The following is a 17630-nucleotide window of genomic DNA, read 5'->3' on the forward strand; positions in this document are numbered from 1 at the left end:
GCAGGAGCTGAGACTCCAGGGAGCCCAGCAGAAAGCAATCACAGCTGGAGGCCAAAGAGCCCAGCAGATGTTCACAACTGTCTGCAGCTGGGAAGACAAGAGTTTGAAATTTGATCCCTCTAGTTTAGGAGGGTCAATAAACATGTCCAGTTTTCCACTTGGAAACCTCAGCAGAGCCACACCTTAGGAGAAAGGCCCACCTCCCAGGACAAGGAGCAGCACCCTAAGGCCTAAGGGCAAAACTGTAAGAGACCTGCCCGAACAAAATCTAAGCTTCGCAGGAGAATGAACTGTTAAGGCAGGTGAGGGGAAGGAAAAATCCTGGCAGAACAACTTGGTTTCAAGCCTGGGAAATGGGCTAAGAGCAGGCACTGAACAGCGCTTTGTTTCTCAGAGGGAGCAGCTGAAAGGTGGTCGAGACTGGGAAAGAGGAATGGATGGGGCATCCCACCTGGGTAATTACACCTATAGACACAGGGTCTGAGGGCAAGTGTCCAGGGCAGGGGGGTGTCCCTCTGGATCTCAGGAGGGAAGGGTCCATGCAGTGACAGGGTAGGGGGAGGACTTGTAAGGGGGAAGGGAGGTGAGCAGAAAAAAAGATGGAAGAAATCATAATGTATGAGCACCTGCTATGTTCCAGACGTGATTATTTATACTATCTCACTATGAGACAGGTATGATCATCTTCATTGCACAAATAAGGAATCTGAAGCTCAGAGAAGTCACATAATTTGTCTAAAGTTACAATGTCATGGAGTTCCCGTCGTGGCGCAGTGGTTAACGAATCCGACTAGGAACCATGAGGTTGCGGGTTCGATCCCTGCCCTTGCTCAGTGGGTTAAGGATCCAGTGTTGCCGTGAGCTGTGGTGTAGGTCGCAGACATGGCTCGGATCCCTTGTTGCTGTGGCTGTGGATAGGCCGGCAGCTACAGCTCCGATTAGACCCCTAGTCTGGGAACCTCCGCATGCCGTGGGAGTGACCCTAGAAAAGGCAAAAAAGACAAAAAAAAAAGTTCCAGTGTTAGTAAATGCTGGAGCTGAGATGTGAATTCAAGGCAGAAGACCAGCTCCGAAGCGTGTTTCCTTTCTGTAATTACCTGCAGTGACTATTGTAACTTTCAGGAAGGGCAGTGGCAACCCTGCCGTAAAACAGCTAGCAAATAGGAAAGAGCAAAAAAGATCTCTGGGACAGACTAAGATTTTGTTACAGGGCAAGGAGGATACTGGAAGTATAAAAAGGGAGGTCAATATGAATATACTCTCAAAAGTTAAGTCCTCAGAGAGAGAGAGTTGTAAAAATGGAAATGGTATGAGGTGGAACTAAGCTGGTTTCGGAGAGCTCATAGGGCACATTACAACACTCCCGAGAGAAGGGTTTGACTCCTGTTAAGTCCAACAGAATAAACACAGTTAGAAGGCTTAATACAATAAGGAACTAAAGATAGGAAACAAAGTTCATCTAAAGAACGGCTGTGGGGGAAGGGAAAAGGAATGACAGAAAAACTAACCTAACATGTACAAAGCACCATGAAGAATATAAATCACATTCTCTTTCCACAAGAATTTTCGTGTTCACCATTCACTTAAGATTCCTGAATTTCAAGGAATCAAAGAATCAGACTTTATTTTTTTATCTGGAAAGACTTTAGAAATCAATCAATCCTGGGGTTCCCATTGTGGTGCAGCGGAAACGAATCTGACTAGGAACCATGAAGTTGCAGGTTTGGTCCCTGGCCTTGCTCAGTGGGTTAAGGATCCGGCGTTGCCATGAGCTGTGGTGTAAGTTGCAGAAGCGGCTGGCTCAGATCGGGCGTTGCTGTGGCTGTCGTGTAGGCCAGCAGCAACAGCTCTAATTAGACCTCTAGCCTGGGAACCTCCATATGCCGCAGGTGTGGCCCTAAAAAGACAAAAAAAAAAACAAAAAAACAAAAAACATCCAATCCCTACCATTTTGGAATGAAAATGCACCAAGGAAAAAATAGCTAGCTAAATAAATACTGCAGCCTCCTAACGAAAGCTGGGTTTGGTTTCATTTTTATCTTTATAAATGCAGGTAGAGAGCCTGCTTTGTCCAAAACGGTGCCCTGGAAATTCAAGTTAGGTCTGTGTTGGAAGACCAGTGGATCAACCACTGGCCGTTCCACGACCACACCAGGGACTTATCTTTTTGGTAGCCCCCACCACAAATCTATCCAGTGGACCTATTCTGAAGGAGACCTAGGTTTGAAAGCGCCCACTGGGGAGAGAGGTGTGAGAAGGATTTTCTAGATCTTTCACATTTTCTGACTAACCCTTATCCTCTTGTCATAACCTGGACTCCCCCAAAGTGGCCAGAACCAGAAAGTCTGCTTGACACGAGGATAATATATATAAAATAAATAAAGTTTAACAGGGAGTCCAGTATATACACAACAACAAAATAAGCAGCCACTTCATTTCCAAGACCTGAAGAAGAGAAGACAAACTGATAAGAAAGAAACTCTACATGATAGAAGACTCTTAATATCCCATTTTACAGATGCCTTGGTTAAGGCTCAATGAGATGAAGTCATTTGAATAGCTAACATGTACAAAGCACCATGAAGAATATCAATCACATTCTCTTTCCACAAGAATTTTCGTGTTCACCATTCACTTAAGATTCCTGAATTTCAGGGAATGCACAATTTATAAAACAAGACTTCTTTCCCTCTCATGTCTAAAGTGTAAGGCCTCAGAGAAAGAACATGCTAGGAAAAATAAATTTCACTGGGAGCCGTGATAATGAATTTGCTGTTCCCATAAGACACACAAAAGATATTAAAGTTAAAATGGAAAGATATTTGGGACTGGAGACCCTGACAAAACCAGGAAAGGTAAAGGAAAGTTCCCATGAGAACAGTCTGATTCTGAAAGCCATGTCGCAAATTCACAGCACTATGCATGCTCTTGCTCTGAAAAGTGCCACCCAGAGGAATTCAATTTCCAAGGCTGCTCTCACTCAAAATACACCTAATAAGAACTTCAGGGGCCAGGGTCCTTAAGTATACAAATGCCGCTCGTACCAGGCAGAATCGCCCCTTTTATCTATTTCCAGGCCTCATCCTTCTAAGAAGGCTGGTTGAGTTCCTACCTTGGGCTCTCTTACTGTTTTGCACAAATTCTGAGCGTCTCAGGGTGCTGGGTGCTGTGCGGCGGAAGCAGCTATTCCTTTTCCAAATCTCTGGGCCATTTAAGTTTCTCTCTTCTTCTAAATGCCAGCTATTCTTCTCTAGTGAAGAGCCCCGAGGGATGTCACAGCGATGTTCTCCTTGGTCCCCCAGAGTCCACTGAACCTGCAGTCCCTCCGGGACGACCCCTCTGCTCCCGGGGGCCATCAGTCCTGGTCTGTCGATGCCATCACACGCCAAGGTCTTCATCCGGTGGAGAGAATCTGTTCCTCTGTAATTCTGACATTTATACTCAGAGTGTGCAAACAGAGTCTCAGAGCCTCTATCTTCTGTATCAAAATGACTCTGATCCTCAGCTCGAGTCTTTCCTCTGAGATCAATTTTATCATTCCTGTCCCCGTTCCAGTACTGGACAAACTCCTTACCTGCGCTGACACCACTGAAATCTGGGAGGGCCACAGACGGATCACCAGTATAATCCCCCAGAACATGATCTAAATTGATGAGATCTTGATAATAAAAATTAGTTTCTTTACAATCCTCAAGATTATAATGAAAATTCCTGGGGTCTCTATGCCGGTCTTGAGGTTGACCAAAATTCCCCACAGAATCATCCAAATCCCTGTGGCCAGTCCATTGCCCAGTCTCTCTAGAGTCTTTAGGCCCATGATTCAGATTCTTGCCATTTACGTAGCCATTTGTCTCAAGTCCTCCAGCTTTCCACGTTACATCCGGGCTTCCTGTGAGCCAATCGTCCTTAGCCAGAGAACTCAGATTCCCACAATCTACATTTTCTGAATTCTTACAGCCATCAGAGTCTGGAGTCCCATCTCCGTGGTACCTACAGTCCTTTCTACTTTGCTTGGCTTCCTCATTGTCCATATAGCTTGGTTCACTCTGCTCGAAATCCCAGTATCCACAATGCCTTTTTCTGTAGGGCCGATTCCGTCCTGTGGTCTGGTGTCGGGAATCCAAGTCATCTTCTCGGTCAAGTCCATCCAGCACCGTGAGGTCCCCTTTCTGTAGGCTCCTGCAGTCTTCATACTCCCAGCTGGAGTCGTGAGTTTCACACATATTCATGGTGCTTAAAGACACACGTTTCACCGCTTTCTTCCATGGACCTGGGCTGGACTAAAACGTGGTCAGGTGCAGTGTAGCTTAAGGCTGTATCTGTCCTTCTTAAAATATCTCCCAAAGCAACTGAAATGTTCTCCCAGCTACTCCGGTTGGAGCACAGAGAGATGTGGAGGTATTTCAACCTTGGGATCCAATCAGTGAGCTGCTCTCTCTTACCCCACAGGGCCCAGAAGATAATTAGTAACTAGTGTTCATGTGATTGGAGTTGGCAGCTTTGTTTGGTGTTTCCCTCAAGCTGGTCAAACTGGCTTGGCTGCTTTATGTGCTGAAGATAGAAGCATTCTGCTGCTCTAAAGGTTTTTTTGTGGGAAAAGCAGAGTCAAAGAGAACCAGCCCCCTTTAAAAGCCTGAGGCGAGATTATGTATCAGTCTCACATGCCTCTTTAATTCTTAGGTAATTAATCAGAGGTATGAATAAATGCTTTCCTGTGCAGCTCAAACCGGACCTCCAGAGCCCGCCCTCGGAGTTTGGCTTCCTGCTCCTTGGACATCAGAAACTTCGGGACTCCCTTCCCTTCAGTTAGAGGCAGGACTCTTCTGCATTGGAGAGCTCTGCTTTTATGGGACTCGGGTTACCAGTTAATATGTACTCAAATCACAGGCTGTTCAAGCTCCTGTCTGCAGACACACTGGACATCCTACTCAAGGAAAAGAAAGTAAATGTTTTATTCTGATCTGGTCTATGAGTAATTTTATAGCGTAAAAACTCTTCCAAGAGGAATACAGCTACATGTGCTTTCACTCTTTCCTTTATACTTGTCATGTCAGAGAAGCATCAAAACCACTCATGTTCTCAGTTTCCATCTAGGAGTGCCCAATGTGGCTCAGCGAAAACAAATCTGACTAGCATCCATGAGTTCGCAGGTTCGATCCCTGGCTTTGCTCAGTGGGTTAAGGATCCGGCGTTGCCGTGAGCTGTGGTGTAGGTCACAGACGTGGTTCGGATCTGGCGTTGCCGTGGCTCTGGGGTAGGACAGCAGCTACGGCTCCGATTAGACCCCTAGCCTGGGAACCTCCATATGCCAAGGGAGTGGCTCTAGAAAAGGCAAAAAAAAAAAAAAAAAAAAAAAGATTACTCTTTTAGCTATCTGGTTATTTTTCAAGTATCCTTGAACTTTTATCTAGTCCTTATTTGTGAAATACTTTATGCTCTCTTGGGACTCAACTGACCCATCTATCAAATGAGGCAGTTGGCCCCATTGACATCTCTGACTCCTTCGGTTTTGAAAACCCATGCTTTTATTTTCCTTACAACCTCTTTTTCCTTTCCTCAAATACCTAATGCGCTGTTACATACCTTTTGGATTCTCTACTAATAGTCGCTGCATGAACCTCTAGATTGTCAAATCTTCTGATGATTTTCATGAAATGTTTTTAGTTCCTTTGTTCTGCTGCAGCAGGAGCAACAGCCCTGGCAGCTGCCAGGCTGTCAAGCATGTGTTACGTGCTAGCATCAGGATGAGGGTTAGGAAGTCAATATAATTTTTTGTTTGTTTGTTTTTTCTAGGGCCGCACCCACGGCATATGGAGGTTCCCAGGCTAGGGGTCTAATCTTAGCTGTAGCCACTGGCCTACGCCACAGCCACAGCAATGCGGGATCCAAGCCGCATCTGCAGCCAACACCACAGCTCACGTCAATGCCAGATCCTTAACCCACTGAGCAAGGCCAAGGATCGAACCCAAAACCTCATGGTTCCTAGTCGGATTTGTTAACCACTGAGCCATGATGGGAACTCCAGTTGATATAAATTTTCTTTGATCTTGGCTAACCTGTAAGAAGGTATGGTATTATCTTTACCACAGACAAAGAATCTCTGATAGTCTGAAAAACCTACCTAAGATCATATAAACCAGGACAAGGCAGGGCCATGATTTGAACCTAGATCTGTTTGATTTCATGGCATGAGACTAAGAGGAGTATCTCAAAAATGTAGTAAAACCTTCATTTCCCTCAAACCAAGTAAACAAACATGCAAACTCTATCACGGTCTAATTCAGGGGTGGGCCACTGCCAAGGCAAGTGTGCACACACCCCACCCCACAGACCACACTGCCTGCCGTTCCCTGTTTGTCTCCAGTCCCGGCCTCCTTCCATCCTGCCCCACAGCTGATCCTCACCACCCAACTGCAAGGATCTCCTACCCCAGCACAGCAACACAACAACTGTCCAGTACCAACTGGCTCAATAACCTAAAACCTACTGCCTAAATCCAATAAAGATCGAGATTTGGGGAGTTCCTGTCATGACTCAGCAGACACAAAGCCAACTAATAGCCATGAGGATGCAGGTTTGATCCCTGGCCTTGCTCAGGGTGTTAATAATCCAGTGTAGCCTTGCACTGCGGTGTAGGTCACAGATAGCCTTGGATCCCTGATGCCGTGGCTGTGGCTGTCTCCGCGATTTGACCCCTAGTCTGTGAACTTCCATAGGCTGCAGGTGTGGCACTAAAAGAAATAAATACATAAATACACAAATAATAAAGTAAAAAGGAAACTGACGACAGCTTTCACCATGAGTTATACAGAGTGTGCAAAAGAGGGCACACAAGAAATTAGGACACGAGCTTCTAGAAGGTCAATTTCTGTTAATAACCAGTTTGCAGCTATGCCTAACTTCTCTAGCTGTCAGTTTTCTTAAGCATAAAATGAGGAAGTTAATAGTTTCTCTGCCACTTTAAACCTAAACTTCTATGATTTACTTATTTCTAAGTTTAAAAAATAAAGATTTATCTCTCCCTGTTATTGAAACAAAGTTCCCTTGAGCAACTTAAACCCTTTGCTAGAGCTAGCAGGATCAGAAACATACCCAGTAAATCAACCAAGAGAAGAGATAAAAGAGGATAAATTATAGGTAAAAAGGATATTAGTTATAAAACGATCCAGGAGAAAAGGATACAGGAAAGTAAAAAGAAATGATTTTTGGATGAGTGGAGAGTGAACAGCTCCTTATAATACAGGGCTCCCCTCCCCACCCTCACCCTCCTCCTCTTTTTCAAAAGTCCTACTGCCTTTAGGGCTTTAAAGACACAGTTTGCATAAAGATGTAAAGGGCCTCAACTATACCTCATTACCAAAACCTAAAACAAATCAAAAGCTGTAAATAGGTTGCTCTAGTCACGTGATAAAATCTGTCGGCAAAGAAATGTGGCCCAAGGGAAAGAGCATAACTTTTCCATTTTCCTCCATCCCAGTCCTACTGGTGAAACACAACCTTGTAGATAGTGACTCTCCCTTTCACTGATAGAAACAGTCACATTCCAGAGGCTCTTTTCAAAAGCCCTGAGCTGCACTCTGTCATGATGTTTGTAATTTGTTACTAGAGGGTGGGCGATCAGCTACAATGACCGTAAGAGGGTAGAAATTCTCAGTACACAACGCCAGAAGTGAAGACGCAGCAGCAGGATGTAGGCGATGAGAGAAAAGAGAAAGGAGAGGAAAGGCAAAAGAAGAGAAGGGAGGACACAGTTAAAAACACAACTCGTTGAGAACAGGTCATTACAACTTTTATTAACATCTCTGCCCGTGTGTCAACTCCTCCTCACTTTCTAAGACTCTGCCCCAAAGGCACTCTCTGATTCCCGCAGTTCTTGCTATTTTCCAGAGCACCATGCAAATAATCCCTCTCATCTTACCTACGACCGTTTTATACTTATTTAATCTCCCTTTATTACACAGCAAGTTCTCTGCGGGCAAGGGTCACATGCAATCTCCAACACAGCTCTGAATGTGGGGCACACAGGAGGTCCTCCCGTGTTTAATGACGTGGTCACATTTATTGGGCACATGCTGGATGCTAGGCAGAGGGCAGGGCAGCTTAAGAGGTTTAAAAGCACAGGCTGTGCTAGCCCTGGGTTTGAGTCCTGACTTTGCCACTTACCAGCTATATAATCTTGGGGAAGTTACCTGAACTCTGTAGGCTTGTTTCTTCAAATTTTTCACCATCAATCCTCCATCGTACCTGCATCTGCACCTGTATGCGCTGGCTTCCCTCTTGTTAAAACGAAGGCACTGTCTCTGCTCTGATAACAGGCCAAACTCTTGGTTGGTTCCCCGGATCCCACTCCCTTCTACCCCTCAAAGACTTTGTTCTAGAATGAGCCCCTCCCAGTCCTGCCTCTCCAATGCACCCACTCTAACCATCTGTCTCCCGAGCTTAGGTACAGGTGGTAACGGTTTCCATCTTACAAACAACTCCTGGAGTTCCTGTTACAGCACAGAGGAAATGAATCGGACTAGTAACCATGAGATTGCGGGTTCAATCCCTGGCCTCCATCAGTGGTTAAGAATCTGGCGTTACCGTAAGCTGTGGTGTAGGTGGAAGACATGGCTTGGATCCTGTGGTGCTGTGGCTGGCAGCTGCAGCTCTGATGTGACCCCTAGCCTGGAAACTTCCATATGCCGCACCTGCAGCCCTAAAAAGCAAAAAAAAAAAAAAAAAAAGGAATTGACAACTCCTGCTGGCCCCTTCAGTTTGATGCTGCCTCCAGCTACTACCTCATTTCTTCGCTTTCCTTTTATTTTTTGCTATTTCTTGGGCAGCTCCCACGGCATATGGAGATTCCCAGGCTAGGGGTCTAATCAGAGCCATAGCCACCAGTCTACGCCAGAGCCACAGCAACACGGCATCCGAGCTGCGTCTGCAACCTACACCACAGCTCACGGCAACACCGGATCGTTAACCCACTGAGCTAGGGCAGGGACCGAACCCGCAACCTTGTGGTTCCTAGTCGGATTTGTTAACCACTGCGCCACGACGGGAACTCCTCTTCGCTTTCCTTTACAGCATAATTCGTGCTTTGAAAGCCTTCTGAGCAAGCCAGACACTCAATGTTTCTATTTCCTTACCTCTTCCTCTGGCTCTAATCCACTTTAATAAGGCTTTTATCCCTTTATTATCACTGAAACTGCTCTTGACAAGGTCACTCAATCCAAGAGTCATTTCTTTTTTTTCCTTTCATATATTTTTTTAAATAATTTTATTTATTTTTTGCCTTTTTTATCTTTTTGCCTTTTCTAGGGCCACTTCCCGCAGCATATGGAGGTTCCCAGGCTAGGGGTCAAATCGGAGCTGTAGCCACCGGCCTACGCCAGAGCCACAGCAACGGGGGATCCGAGCCATGTCTGGGACCTACACCACAGCTCACGGCAACGCCGGATCCTTAACCCACTGAGCGAGGCCAGGGATCGAACCCGCAACCTCATGGTTCCTAGTCGGATTCGTTAACCACTGCGCCACAACGGGAACTCCCCTTTCATATATTTTTTAAAAAGTATAGTTGATTTACAACATTGTGCCAATTTCTGCTGGTCAGCACAGAGACCCAGTCATACGTACATATACATTCCCTCTGTGCCATTATCTTCCATCATGGTCTGTTGCAAGAGACTGGCTATAATTCCCAAGGGTCATTTCTGAGACTTCATCTTACTTGGTCTCTCAGGAACTTCCTGGATTCAGTCACTTGGTCTTGAAGAACTCTTCTTTCCCTGGACCAGCTCCTTCTCCTTTGCTTGTTCATTTCTTTTGTCTTCCACATTCCTCAATGTTGGTGAGCCCGGGGGCCTCTCCTTTGTACCCAATCACCCAGCACACAGTAGGAATTCAAGGAATTCCTTGACCAGGAATGTGGTTTCCACTCTGTGTAGCTGCCTCTCAGTGTAGCCTAAGGGTTAGTTAATTAGGAGGCGCTGTAAGAAGATCCTATCATTGTGGTTAAAGTTATTCATGGGGTATCAATGCAGCTAGAGCCTCTGGCTGTGTTTGGGAAGAAGGTCTGGAAAAGGAGGAGACCCCTAAGATGGAAATGTGGGTTCCCCAGTAAAGGAAAAAACTAAGCCCTAATGAAAAGACAACTGACTGGGAGAGAGGAAGGCAGAAAGAGAGAGAAAAGAGCACTGTGAAAGGAAATAAAAACTGGAATACAGGAAAAGTAAGAGGGGCTGGGGGGAGAGCTGATATACCTTTTTTTTTTTTTTTTTTTTTTGGTCTTTCTGCCATTTCTAGGGCTGCTCCCTCAGCATATGGAGGTTCCCAGGCTAGGGGTCTTATTGGAGCTGTAGCCACTGGCCTACACCAGAGCCACAGCAACGCAGGATCCGAGCCGCCTGGGCGACCCACACCACAGCTCACAGCAACGCTGGATCCTCAACCCACTGAGCAAGGCCAGGGATCGAACCTGCAACCTCATGGTTCCTAGTCGGATTTGTTAAGCACTGTGCCACGACAGGAACTCCAGAAGGATGTCAACATTATAAATGGGACAGGGCTGTGAGAAGCATTTGAGATGTTTCAGAATTTAAACTTTACGATGAACTTAAAGGTGAGTTAGGTGACGGTTCAAACAGAGAAAATGGCACTGTGAGCAGCTTGGGGATGTTACCAGCATGAATGGGCAAACATCTTGGAAATTAAGTAACTTCATAATAAGCAGGCAGTCAACATCTGTGAGGAAGGATTAATTTGTCTTTTTCTTTTTATGGCCGCATATGCAACTTCCCAGGCTAGGGGCTGAATCGGAGCTACAGCTGAGGCCTACACCACAGCCATGGCAACACTATATCTGGGCTACATCTAAAACCTAGGCCACAGCCTGCAGCAATGCCGGATTCTTAACCCACTGAATAACGCCAGGGATCAAACCTGCATCCTCACAGAGACAACGTTGGGTCCTTAACCCACTAAGCCACAGCAGGAACTCCTAATACTTTAAAAATATGTATCAATACACACACATATGCTCCTAAATCCAGGTATATGTAACGTAGCAAATAGTTTTCAACAGATGAGAGTGCTGTAAAATGTTACTGTTGACACACATTATTTTGGAAGTAAGCTGTCAAGAGCCGTCAGCCAGGAGCCCTCCACCTTGAGTTCTTGTAGACCTGACCTTTCCAGGTGCTGCTCTTACCATCTGCTCTCACAGGTCAAGCGGTCCCTCCTTAAGTTTTTTTTTTTTCTTTTTTCTTTTTGCCTTTTCTAGGGCCACTCCCTCAGCGTATGGAGGTTCCCAGGCTAGGGGTCCAGTCGGAGCTGTAGCCACTGGCCTACACCAGAGCCACAGCAATGCAGGATCCGAGCTGCGTCTGCGACCAACACCACAACTCATGGCAACGCCGGATCCTTAACCCACTGAGCGAGACCAGGGATCAAACCCGCAACCTCATGGTTCCTAGCTGGATTCGTTAACCACTGAGCCACGACAGGAACTCCAGTCCCTCTTAAGTTGAAACAGGCTGGCATTACAGTGTGGCACAGTGAGAAAGTACATAAAGTGGTGCCATGAAACACATCTGAATTAGCATCCCAGCTCTCCCACTTAACAACGGTGAGACTCTGGGCAAACCTTGGTTTTCTCAGCTGTCAGAGACGTGGACAATTTTGGGGGCTGGAAAAAGTGTATAAAAGCTCCAAGCACATTGTTTGACAAGTCCTAAGTTCTCAATTCATTATGATTGCTGTCACCATATTACTCTTCCGGAGTTGTTATCGTCCAGAAAACTCCCAGTGAGGCTCACTCCCTCACTCACTTCTCTTTTTCTCTAGCTATACTTTTTTAAAAAAGTAACTCATTAAATGTCATGGTTTTAAATGTTTATGTGATGTCAGGATTTATGTCTACGTGCTGTTAAATTTTATTTGCCCCAAATATGTATCTCCAGGCCTAACGCCTCTAAACTCTGGGCCTGTATATCAAATTGTGCAGCTGACCTCTGCCCTGACCCACTTCCCCAACCACTAGCATCTCTTGACTCCTTACCATTAAGTAAGAAATTATTGGCAGCCCTGGAGTTCCCATCGTGGCACAGCGGAAATCTGACTAGGAACCATGAGGTTGCGGGTTCGATCCCTGCCCTTGCTCAGTGGGTTAAGGATCTGGCGTTGCCGTGAGCTGTGGTGTAGGTCGCAGATGTGGCTCGGATCCCGCGTTGCTGTGGCTCTGGCATAGGCAGGCAGCTGTAGCTCCAATTGGACCCCTAGCCTGGGAACCTCCATATGCTGCGGGTGTGGCCCTAAAAGAACAAAAAAAAAAAAAAAAAAAAGAAAAGAAAGAAATTACTGGCAACCCCAATCCTCATGGCTGTTTCATCTCAGGGTCATCCTTGACTCTGCTCATTCCCTTACGCCTCACCACCAGCAAGTCCTACTGGCTCCAACTCAAAATATACCTTATATGTAATGCTCAAAACAACTGAGCACTTCTCCTCATCTCCACTCTACCATCCTGGTCCAAGCTACCACCGTTTCTTGCTTGGATCACTGCAGTAGCCTCCTAACTGGTCCCTCGGTCTCTTCCCTTGTGTCTCTTCTGTCTGCTTTCAAAACCACAATCATAATAACTCCATAAAGTGCCAAGTCAGATCATATCACCACCCTGCTCGGAACTCTCTTGGATTCTTGTCTTACTCTGAATGATGAGCTACAAAGCCCATAACTTTGCTCAAGTTGAACTGGCCTCCTTGCTACTCCTCAAACACAAGGCACACTCTTTTGCTTGCTGTCCTATCTGCCTGAAACAATTCCCCTCACCCCCCACTCCCCCGCCAAATGACTTGGCTTCAAATCATTCAGATCTTCACTCAAATGTCACTTTTCAGTGAGGTCTTCCCTGATTACACAGGTTCTTTTGCCGTCTAAGACATGCATATTTTTACCACAAGGGCCAGAGATCGCTGTTGTAACTCCAGAACACTGGCTGGAATATAGCAGCATCTCAGTAATATTTATCGAATAAATGACTGCCTCAGAATTTTCCATCTTTGAGGTCTTGCTACATCTGGTAAAGCGAATAGCAGGAGTCAGCACGCTCAGGTAGCCAGTGGCAGTAGGAATGCTTGTGGCTGAGGGTCCCAAGCTAGCAGGAGACGGGGTGAGACGCTACAAAGCCTGGGTGAAATCTGAAAGCCATGCTTGAAATTCGTGTCGCTATTCCAGTTTCGCCACCTCTCTGCCTGGAGCTGAGGGTGAGGAACTGCTGCCAAAGCCATACTACAAACTGCAAAGAGCCTAATCATAATGAAGTTAACCATTCCTAGCTGCATTTCTTCACGTACATTAAGCCATCTATCCTAAAAGGAAAACCAGGGGTCCCCAGTGTGGCTGAGCGAGAGAAGAACCCCCTGACTAGTATCCATGAGGATGCCAAGTTTGATCCCTGGGCCTCACTCAGTGGGTTGGGAATCTGGCGTTGCCGCAAGCTGTGGCATTGCCTCGTAGGTGGCTGGGATCTGGCATTGCTGTGGCTGTGGTAAAGGCTGGTAGCTGTGGCTCCAATTGGACCCGTGGCCTGGGAACCTCCACATGTGCTGCAGGTGCAGCCATAAAAAGGAAAAGGAAAACCAGTTTCTGTCCTGAATCAACATACTCTTCATGGCTTCCGACTATGGCTGCTGTTTTATACCATGATAAAAATCCATTACAAATACTGAGCTAATTTTTACTGAGCCAACACCCTGAACTAGATGTTACACAAGCCGAGGATACTGGCTTTTTTCTTATGTACTGACAAACGAGGAAGAAAGGTCATTATTTCTTTTACACAGACTTCTATTATCTTGGAAGATCACAAAAAATATTTTGGCTTTTTTTTTTTGGTTGCACCCATGGCTTATACAAGTTCCCAGGCCAGGGGCGGATTGAACTCACACCACAGCAGTATCCAGAGCCACAGTAGTGACAACGCTGGATCCTTAACTACCTTTGGGAGCCACCAGAAAACTCCCAAAATGCTTTAGCTTTTTAACTCTATTAACTTTTCGTACTCTGAGAAATAACTTATTCCTATACCTGAGGCATTCCAAGGAGTGTTCAGAATAATGAATTGCTTGTGTAGAAAAACTATACTTTTTTTTTTTTTTTTTTTTTTTTTTTGTCTTTTGTCTTTTTGTTGTTGTTGTTGTTGTTGCTATTTCTTGGGCCGCTCCCGCGGCATATGGAGGTTCCCAGGCTAGGGGTTGAATCGGAGCTGCAGCCACCGGCCTACGCCAGAGCCACAGCAACGCGGGATCCGAGCCGCGTCTGCAACCTACACCACAGCTCACGGCAACGCCGGATCCTTAACCCACTGAACAAGGCCGGGGATCGAACCCGCAACCTCATGGTTCCTAGGGATTCGTTAACCACTGCGCCACGACGGGAACTCCGAAAAACTATACTTTTAATTTAAAAAAATTTATCTGGAATATTATGTATCACTTTACTTTTTAATTTTATTTATTTTCTTACGGCCGCACCTGCAGCATACGGAAGTTCCTAGGCTAGGGGTCGAATAAGAGCTACAGCTGCCGGCCTACACCACAGCTCACGGCAACGCTGGATCCTTAACCCACTGAGCGAGGCCAGAGATCCAACCCGCATCCTTATGGATACTAGTCGGATGCCACAACAGAAACTCCTATTATGTATCACTTTATTATAAAGACGTTATGGTTCCATATCAGTCACTCTCCAACTGGTTAACCTAAAGGCACTCTTTAGTAGGCCTTAGATCTCACCCAATATCTTGCTGACACTGTTACTTTCCTAAAAAACATTTTCTCATTTGATGCAGGATAATCATTTAAAATTCAAGTTAAAAAGTACCCTAAGAGTCTCTGGTCAACCTTCCTCTTGGCATTACCTTAAGGGGAGAAGTTTAGGAGTGAGGTTCTTATTGCAGAAGAGGCTGACTCTCCATAGTTTACCATCCACCACACTGAGTGAGAATAATGGGGTCTTGGCCCACTCGGAAAATAAGCATGGCCATGATTCAAAGGCAGCAAGAGAGACAGACAATGTGATTAAATACATAGGTCAAACGTGGGTTTGACCCCTGGCCTTGCTTGGTGGGTTAAGGATCCAAAGTTTTTGTGAGCTGTGGCGTAGGTCGCAGATGCAGCTCGGATCCCGCATTGCTGTGGCTCTGGTGTAGACCAGCGGCTACAGCTCCGATTCGACCCCTAACCTGGGAACCTCCATATGCGGAGAGTGCAGCCCCCAAAAGACAAAAGACAAAAAGTGAATAAATAAATAGATAGATACATAGGTCAATATCAGTACGATCACGAGAGTTTCAAAGACACACAAATATACTATGACTGCGTCCTTTTTATTAATCAAGGTAATAAGCCAGTGCCTGGCTCATAGCATCTGCTCATGAAATATTTGCTGAGTAGAAAAATGAATGTACAACCCTGACTGTGTGTCACATTCAAGCACGAGAGCCTCTCCTAGAGGAAGAAAAGGACCATGCTATGCTCCAATGAGATTTCCTCAGAGCTTTAGGAGGTGCTCCTAACTAGAGTTTCTAAGAGCAACACATACTGGGAAATCTGAAACTCTGTGCACTACCTTTGAATGTTTCTACTGTTTCAGAAGTCAACCTATTTATCAGATTTGATAAATCTGGGCTGCTCCTGCGGCACATGGAGGTCCCCAGGCGAGGGGTCTAATCAGAGTTGTAGCCGCCGGCCTATGCCAGAGGCACAGCAACACCAGATCCAAGCTGTGTCTGCAACCCACACCACAGCTCACGGCGACGCCAGATCCTTAACCCACTGAGCAAGGCCAGGGATCGAACCCGTAACCTCACGGTTCCTCATCGGATTCGTTAACCACTGAGCCACTACTGGAACTCCGAAGGTACTGATGTGGGCTTTAACTCATCAATTAGCAACTCATTTGGCCATAAATTCCTGGAGCGTAGACAGCAGCACATCTGTGCTGTTGTTGTTTTCTACATATCCTGCCCTTAACACCGTGCTCGGCACGTGGCAAAAACTCAACCAACATTCGCTGAGTGAATGCGTGACTGTCCTGAACACCATCCTGAAGCCCCCGAAGAGATTTCATTCCCCAACTGCACTCATATAAATGTTTCCTAGTATTCTGCCCTGACGTTACATAATAATTCCAAATTCAAAACTCCTAAGTCTCAGAACCAAGCTCTGACTTATCTGCAAATACTAATGCAGGACTTTCTATTTCCAATAATTGAAGTCTAGGTTGTTTGGACCAATCTTCTCACAGAAAGAAAGCTTTTTTAAGTTGGAGGAACTGTTTTTAAAATCTTAAAACTATCAACACAATAATACGATGGCAGAGTACAGGCCAAAACCAAAAGGGAAACTAGAATCCAGAGAGGTAAATAACCACAGAAACTACACTGCCCCGGGACATCTACCAGTCCCAGCAAACTCGGCTTTTGTTTCAGAGGCCCTCTGGGGAGAAGTCAAAAACCTCAAAGTCCATGGCAAGGTAAGGAGTCTAAAAGGAAACCTTTTCTAAAATACACTAAGATTACCAAGGACTCATGAGGGTGAATCATAACTAGACCAGCCCACCTGCAAAATTACAGCTGGGGTTCTAACACCGTCATGGTCCAAGGTACTTTAAGCCTTAAAATTAGTTTAAGGTGGAGCTAAACTGACTGTTGTTTCCATATAGGAATTCCTTCCCAGCATTTCTCAGGAAATATATATGTTTTTCTGAATCCTAAGAAAAAGCAGCCAAGAAATCTGGAAAACAGGAGAAAAATACTATAATTCTCCCGTGAGAATAAAGCTTGACAATAAACGTAGAGACATTACCGGTTTGAAAGAATGCATCAATGTCAAGTTGAAAGCAAGAGCAGAAAATACAGATACACAGAGTAAACATTAAGGTTGACTGGACAAGAGTACAGAAGAGAAGTGATCAGGATCTAATCAGCATTCTTGCAGTTGTTGCTACGTTACAAGTGTGTTTATAAAGCATGCGTTCATGGCCTGGTCTGCTACTAACAGTGAGTCACTCTTGCAAATAAAATAAATAATCAGCTTCCTTGCACAGTATATTTTATAAAAATCTTATAAGTGATGATCCAAGAAATAGCAAATTTTAGAAGCAAAATTAAGTCCATAAATTGGCAATTCTAACACGATTCTGTATAGTGTTAAATCATCTTGCTCCCATTATTTTAACATCACCCAAAAAGGTTTGCTCTGTGTCTTTTTGTTGTTGTTGTTTGCTTTTTAGGGCTGCACACTTGGCATATGGAGGTTGGCAGACTAGGGGTCTAATCGGAGCTGTAGCTGCTGGCCTATGCCACAGGAACACCAGATGCAAGCTGCGTCTGCGACCTACACTACAGCTCATGGGCAATGCTGGTCCTTAACCCACTAAGTGAGGCCAGGGATCAAACCCGCCACCTGCAGCATATGAAAGTTTCCAGACTAGGGGTCGAATCAGAACAGCAGCTGCTGGCCTACACTAGAGCCACAGCAACATTGGATCCAAGTCGTGCCTGTGACCTATACTGCAGCTCGCAGCAATGCTGGATCCTTTAACCTAATGAGCGAGGCCAGGGATCAAACCTGCATCCTTATGGA

At 45.5% G+C, this 17630-nt stretch overlaps 1 protein-coding gene across 5 annotated transcripts in view; it reads right to left on the bottom strand.

Annotated features, from left to right (window-relative positions):
* DNMBP (dynamin binding protein) overlaps positions 1-17630 on the bottom strand; it is a 123733-nt gene that overhangs the window by 52537 nt on the left and 53566 nt on the right. The window contains exon 1 of one of the 5 annotated variants that reach the window (XM_084995093.1): positions 3113-4394. The exons of the other annotated variants lie outside the window; for them this stretch is intronic. Coding sequence (XP_084851219.1) covers positions 3113-4229 — 1117 coding nt within the window. The 5' untranslated portion in view covers positions 4230-4394. Of the gene's footprint in view, positions 1-3112; positions 4395-17630 lie in introns of those variants that run through there. 5 annotated transcript variants of the gene reach the window in all.

The sequence above is a fragment of the Sus scrofa genome, chromosome 14, assembly GCF_054392235.1.
Source record: "Sus scrofa isolate SSC_HxYL_T2T_F1_AM1 chromosome 14, Sscrofa_HxYL_maternal_Yorkshire_Landrace_v2.0, whole genome shotgun sequence".
In the NCBI taxonomy this organism is placed as follows: domain Eukaryota; kingdom Metazoa; phylum Chordata; class Mammalia; order Artiodactyla; family Suidae; genus Sus; species Sus scrofa.